At 39.3% G+C, this 7,052-nt stretch overlaps 1 protein-coding gene across 1 annotated transcript; it reads left to right on the top strand.

The window, feature by feature from the left end:
- Positions 1-1,531: 1,531 nt before the first annotated feature.
- CGA (glycoprotein hormones, alpha polypeptide) lies at positions 1,532-3,332 on the top strand. Its single transcript, XM_040983064.1, has 3 exons — positions 1,532-1,631; positions 2,648-2,832; positions 3,255-3,332. Exons 1-3 carry the CDS (start codon positions 1,532-1,534, stop codon positions 3,330-3,332), a joined length of 363 nt encoding a protein of 120 aa, XP_040838998.1.
- Positions 3,333-7,052: the final 3,720 nt, after the last annotated feature.

Here is a 7,052-nt window from a genome sequence, read left to right as displayed (position 1 = left end):
CATGAGTTAATACTGACAGTAATAAGTCTCTCAATTTTGTAATAATTTTATCTCTTCGAGGTCCTTTGCCTGTCAATATCGTTTTCCATAGTAATAACAATCTTAAGTATGCCTACAAAAATTGTGATGGATTTTTTTAATGAATATCTTATGTAAACATATAGTTTAATTTGCAGAGAACTGGCATTTTTAAAAAAGGTTTATTATGGGCCAGGCGGTGTGGCCTAGCGGCTAAAGTCCTCGCCTTGAACGTGCCGGGATCCAATATGGTCGCCGGTTCTAATCCCGGCAGCTCCATTTCCCATCCAGCTCCCTGCTTGTGGCCTGGAAGGCAGTCAAGGATGGCCCAAGGCCTTCACCCGCGTGGGATACCGGAAGAAGTTCCTGGCTCCTGGCTCCAGATCGGCATAGTATCGACCATTGTGTTCACTTGGGGAGTGAATCATCAGATGGAAGATCTTCCTCTCTGTCTCTCCTCCTCTGTATATCTGACTTTTCAATAAATAAAGTCTTTTAAAAAAAGGTTTATTATATTTATTTGAAAGGCAGAATTGAGAGAGACAGATCTTTTATTCCTGGTTCATTCCAGTCCAGGCTGCAATAACCTGGACTGGCTAAACTGAAACTAGGAGCTTCTTTCACATATCCTACAAGAAAATTCAGGCCCAAACACTTGGACTATCCTCTGCTGCTTTCCCAGATGCATTAACAGAGAGTTGGAATCAGAAATGGAACATCTGGGAATTGAACTGTGGCTCACATGGGATGGCTGGCATCCCTGGCAACAACTTAGCCCACTATGTCGCAACGCTAGATCCAGGGGCTGGTAACTTCCAAGCATTGAACATGCTGCATTTCCCATTTCTTTAGATTGTATTTCCTCAGAATTTTGTAATTTTTCAATGTAAAAGTTCAGATATAAATTTTTTTATATTTGCACCTAAATATTTTCCTGTTTTTGGAGCAATTGAAAGTAGTACTGTGTTTTTAATTTGCTTCCATGTTATGGTTTTTAGTATACAATTGAGTATACAATTGAGTTTTTAGTATACAATTGAGTTTTTAAAATAATTCTTAAATTTTTATTAATATATAATATTTTTATGGATTTTATGTATTCCATATGTACAGTTCAACAAGACAATCTACTTCCCTTGCCCTTGCAGTGGGTCGTGAAATCATGCTGAAGTTGCTAACAAGTTCTGACAGATTGTTCTTGTGTTTTCCTTGAACTTTTCTTCCTTTTATCACTTTCATATAGGTGATCAGGACATCTATGAACAGCAATAATTTATTTTCTCTTTTCCTATCAATGTGCTTTTCCTTTTCTTACCTTATTGTGCTGTCCAGAATTTCCAATACTATGTTGACGAAGAGATGAAAGTGAGGATTCGTGCTTGCTCCTGGTCTTAGAGGAGGAATGCAATGACTATTATGAATAATTGCGTCAAGACCAGTGATCGTTTCCATGATCAGTAAGCCAACTTCAGACTGATTTTCTTCTTGTCATGTCTCTTTTTCCAGAAGAGCCATGGATTCCTACAGGAAGCATGCAGCGATCATCCTGATCACGTTGTCTGTATTTCTGCACATTCTCCATTCCTTTCCTGATGGCGAGTTTGCAATGCAGGGTATGTGATCAAACCTGGATTTGAAGTAATTAGGACAACACATTTCTAGATGTATAGCAACTCCACTGATTATATTTCCATTTCTTTAAAAAAATGTGATAAACCTTCACTGCTGGATATGTTCTAGGTACTTGTAGGCTGTGAACATAAAATTATATTAGATTCAGAAAATATACAGTGAAAATGATATGTAACATCCATTTCAATTGCACACTGTATATTTTTATCTGAAATAGATTCCTATTATGCTGTATCGGAGGTTTACAAAAAGAAAAAGCTCCTCATTCAGTTCACACATATTTATTTGCTACGTTTCTCCCTTAAGATTGAGGCTATTTAATATTTCCTATGTGCATAAACTTTCACATCAATTAAGACGTGAGAAAAACAAATAATTTTCTTAAGTAAATTTGTTTTGCTGTATTGTTTAGAAAAAAATCTTAGTCAGCACTTGATACAATTCCATTGGCTTTGAAAGTTTGAACTACCATTGGTTACAATTGCTCTCTAGATAAATGGCAGTATTTTAATCTCATGTCCCAATGGGGATGCCTGATGGAGTATCAGGTTCTGTGGATGTATTAAGCTTTCTTAATTCTGACATATTTTTTTCTGTCAAAATTTGGAGTTCCTGTGGGGGAAAAAACACCAGTTTAGAAAGGGAGAAAACATTCCGCCTCTGGGCAAAAATCTTCCCCCAGATGAATGTGGTGTTGTCATCTATCACATTTTGTGCTTCTTCTCGGCGTACTATTAACACTGAGACAGAAAACCCATGATTGAAATGGAGAAAGTACTACAACTGAGATTTTCCTTGCGTGCCTCCAAAAATTGCTTTTCCGGGAAAATAATTATCATCAATTCAAATAGATACTGATGAAGATCCGCATTCACCAAAACATATTTTAACTGTAAAAAAAGAATATTTACCATCCCATAGTTAGAGACCAATACATGATTTTTCCTTGAATTGTTTTTGGATTATTTTACCCTTTAGTTTCTTTTTCTTGTGATAGGTTGTCCAGAATGCAAACTAAAGGAAAACAAATACTTCTCCAGGCTGGGAGCTCCAATATACCAGTGCATGGGTTGCTGCTTTTCTAGAGCCTATCCCACTCCAGCTAGGTCCAAGAAGACAATGCTGGTTCCCAAGAACATCACCTCAGAGGCCACATGCTGCGTGGCCAAAGCCTTTACCAAGGTAAGAAGTTCAAGGCCCCAGAAGGTCTCTGACAGTCCAACCAGAGAAATAATAACAGAGAAAAGCCACAAAATCTTGTCAGAGGTGTGCAGTAACCCATATTTTTTTTAGGTATTTGAACCTTATGTTTAAAAGAGTCAGCTGCTTTGTGCGTATACACTGGGCTTATTCAGAAAGATGAGAACGGGAAAAATGGAAAGGGGATGTTGGTTGAAGTGAAGAATAATTAGGCAAGGAAAATCTAACCTTTTGTATTAAAGATGCCCTTTGAAGGGAGGAGTATATAAATGTCACAATTATCTATTTCATTGAACTGAGTAGAAACAATTTTCTGTAGTACTTTTCAATATTGTCTATTATCATCTATCTGTAGCTATCATCTGTCCATGTAATCATTTATCATGCCTTTTGTTCCTCTGTAGGCAACAGTGATGGGAAACGCCAAAGTGGAGAATCACACCGAGTGCCATTGCAGTACATGTTATTATCACAAATCTTAAATATTTTGCAATGTGCTACATTGATGACTGCTGCTTTCCTGGGACATATTGTTCAGTGTAATGGTTTCATGAGAGAAAATCCTTCTTTTCCTCACCATAGCATTTTGACATGCTTCAAGTAAACATTGCATCCTTTTTTCTTTTCTCCTTATCCTACAGTAGAATCTGCAGTCTACTTTTCATTTGAAAGAAAATACATTTAGTTGTATTTTCAGAGGTGGTTGCATTGGAAATAAAGCCTTTTGAATCATCAATTATTGAATTGTTATTTATTATTATTATTACTTTTTTTTTTTTGGTAAAAGTAATGTCAATTGTTTTGGCAGGATTCATTGAGGGAAGTGAACCAGTGAGGGAATTGGGACCACGTGTACTTAGTCACTTAGTTTGGGGGATTTAGCTACCATGAAGCTGTTCAGAGCAAGCTGTGAATCCTTTCAGATAGTGAACTAGTTTCACACAATTCATTGGAGTGACAGAAAAAATACGAGAACTTCTATTGCTATTCATTTCTATCACGTCTTTAATTTTCCTTACCTCATTGTCAGGGTCCAAATAATCCCACATAGTCAAGGTCTCTAGCTTGTGCAAAACCTTTGTGCAAATCTGAAAAAGTTACTCTTCCTGGGCATGTGCAGTACTGTAAGTAAATGGTGTCTCGGTCAAATAGCATAAATGAGCCCCTTTCCTTCATGGAAAGGCAGTAGGGGATGGATACTCAACATTCTTTACCCTCTGGATGGGCCCTTTGTGCAGGCCCTCAGCATGCAGTATTACACGGAATCCCTGGCCATAAGCTCGTTGCCCTAATATGAGTATTGAGACATTGTCTCAAATTGGTTGAGAATTTTAGTTGATATCTAAGACTCTAATGAATCTTATACTGGAGAAAATGTTGCCCCCAAATACTGCTTTGTTTTGCTGTAACCATTTATAAGGGAAATTAGAAGACATGCCCAGAATTGGAAAAAGAATAGGGAAGTAAAGAATAAAAACATATTTGTATTTGTAAATGATCATCAAGCTGGCATGAAATGCCAGTTAGAGAATTCCTACTACTTGAGAAAGAGTCCAGCAACATCAAAGCATCTGATATTAATGCTTCCAAAATCTCAGAGTTTTCAATGAAATGCATCAATGAAACTTTCTCAGCCTCATGCAGAGTGCGTCAGGGCGTGCGACACCATCTCTGTTAGACAATTGGATAAACATGTAGAGACACAAGCCCTTTGAGTGGATAGAGTCTGGGAATGCAGAGCCCTGGGGATCTTCCAGTTCTTCCCAAAGGTGTGAAGTGTGTTCTATAGAGAGCCAATGCTCCTTGAATATTGAATAGGAGAAATTTCTCGCAGATAGGGTGAGAAGCTACCATAATCAAAGAAATGAAATTGTTTTGGGAGATGGACTGATCAAAGGTTGTCTGTACTCAGGAAAAGAATTTCAGTTGTAAGACAGAGAGTGGCAGTAAGCATGCTAGCCAAGTTTATTGAAAATGGTTTACCTAACAGACCAGGTAGGCATATCAGGAACAAACTGAGAGCCATTCAGATTTAACTACATTCAGATTTAACTACAGCCCACTGTAGTATTCCCTCCAACCTTGTTGGTGGCTGGAGGGCTTCCTGGATATGGAATTCTTTTCCAGCACTAGTGCAACATAGAAAAAATTCTCCTAAGTTGCCACAAAGAGAGGACTGGGACCCAGCTAACATGTTTATTGAACTAGGGAAAGACTTTACTTATTATTTTAAAAGATTTATTTATTTTTATTGGAAAGTCAGATACACAGAGGAGAGAGAGGAAGATCTTCTGTCCACTGACTCACTCCCCAAGTGGCCTCAATGGCCAGAACTGAGCTGATCCGTAGCCAGGAGGTAAGAGCCTCCTCCAGATCTCCCATGAGGGTGCAGGGTCCCAAGGCCTTGGGATATTCTGGACTGCTTTCCTAGGCCACAAGTACTGAGCTGGAAGGGAAGCAGGGCCGCCTGGACACGAACGAGTACTTTTATGGGATCCAGGTAAGTGCAAGGCAAAGACTCCAGCCACATTCTACCACATCAGGCCCTATTTATTTATCTGGAATGCGGAGTTACAAAGAGAAGGAGAGAGATCTTCCATCTGCTGGTTTACTCCCCAAATATCTTGGCCAGATGGAGCTAAGCTGATCTAAAGCCAGGAGCAAGAAACTTCTTCCAGTTCTCTCATAAGGTACAGGGGCCCAAGGTGTTCAGTTATCTTCCACTGCTCTCTCAGGCCATAAACTAGGATCTGGATTGGAAGTGGAGTTACTGGAACATGAACTGGTACTTCTACAGGAATGTTGGTGCCAAAGGCAGGAGCTTGCCCTATGGGCGAGACTTTTGATGTACAAATGCTGGCCTGCTTTATGGCTTGCTTCTACATTTCTTCCCTAATCCAACTGCACAAACATTGTCATTTTCTTCAGCCCCTCTCACACATGCAGGCTAAAATAATGTCCACTTTGCTCCCTATTGAAATCAGAACTGAATTATCTCCAGATTGTTTTTCTGGAAATTGGACTTCAATGTTACCCTCACAGCTCTTGATTTGCTCAACACCTCCTCAGACACCTTCCCTGTTGAACTTAATTAGTATCTCACAGCTACTCCAGCTTTCAGCAGAAATACAGAGATTTCTTTGTTAGGAAATTCTCGTAGGATTTGCAGTTCTGTTCAAAACCACATTTTATACAAAATTGTAAATAGTAAGCATTTTCATGAACTGAAGTTGGTTGTGAGTTTCCTTGGAGCAAAGATGGAAGTCAATTATTTCATCAAACTCAAAACAGGAGATATGGAAAGAAAACAACTATAAGAAATCAGCTATCGGATTCTTTTTAATGAGTTTCCCTTCTGCACTCCAGGAAAGCGTGCGCTGAAAAGTGTGTTCCTATCAAACCTGACAGCCAGGGCTCACTTATCTCCAGGTCTCGAATGCTCAGAGTCAGGGAAGCGATAAGAGGGAAACTTGGGTGTATTTTTTTTCTTTTACTTTTACTAAGAAACTTAAGAAGAGCTTAAGGAAAGAAAAGAGTATACCATGTTACAGTTGGAGGCTATAGAGTCTGGCATCTGAAGGAGGCTGGTCATGCTGGATACATGACACAATCACATAATGAGCCAGGAAGCTGAGAGAACAGTGAAGCAGAACTTGAACTCAAGTAATTAAACCTCTTAAAAGAACCACTCTCCCAGGGCCAAGGACATGCCCTCCACAACCCAAAGACATCCCACTGGTCCCATCTTCCAGGAGCCATCGTTAGATTAAGTCTCCACCCTTATTCAGTCAGATAGTAGCATCAAGACATCAGAGTTCAAACAATGTCATGATTTTTGGAGAGAAAAATCCTACTCATTCCATAACAGGAATCAAAGGAGGCTACGAAGAGACAGCTAAGAGCTTGGCACATGACTGGAAATTTGTAAGAAAGTTTCCAGTGAACACATTCTGTTACTTAAAAAAAAAGTTTATTTGTTTGAAACTCATAATTAATGAAAGAGAGAGAGAGAGAATATTTTCTGCCCACAGGCTCACTCCTCAAGTGACTTCAACAGCTATAGCTGGACCATATTGAAGCAAGGAGTTAGGCACTTCATTCCAGTCTCCCATATGGGCGGCAGGAACTCAAGTACTTGAGCCACCATTGGCTACTTTCCAGACACATTAGCAGAGCCTGAATGGGAAGCAGAGTAGCTAGAC

Source organism: Ochotona curzoniae, unplaced genomic scaffold, assembly GCF_017591425.1.
Source record: "Ochotona curzoniae isolate NIBS_2020 unplaced genomic scaffold, NIBS_Ocur_1.0 contig_3819, whole genome shotgun sequence".
Taxonomy (NCBI): domain Eukaryota; kingdom Metazoa; phylum Chordata; class Mammalia; order Lagomorpha; family Ochotonidae; genus Ochotona; species Ochotona curzoniae.
This window is presented reverse-complemented; position numbering and strand designations above follow the sequence as displayed.

Excerpts from the sequence above, each read along its gene's own strand:
- CGA (XM_040983064.1), top strand. The coding sequence starts at position 1,532 with ATGGATTCCTACAGGAAGCATGCAGCGATCATCCTGATCACGTTGTCT. Across the intron at positions 1,632-2,647 it reads TGGCGAGTTTGCAATGCAGG|GTTGTCCAGAATGCAAACTA; the intron begins GTATGTGATCAA and ends TTCTTGTGATAG. Across the intron at positions 2,833-3,254 it reads TGGCCAAAGCCTTTACCAAG|GCAACAGTGATGGGAAACGC; the intron begins GTAAGAAGTTCA and ends GTTCCTCTGTAG.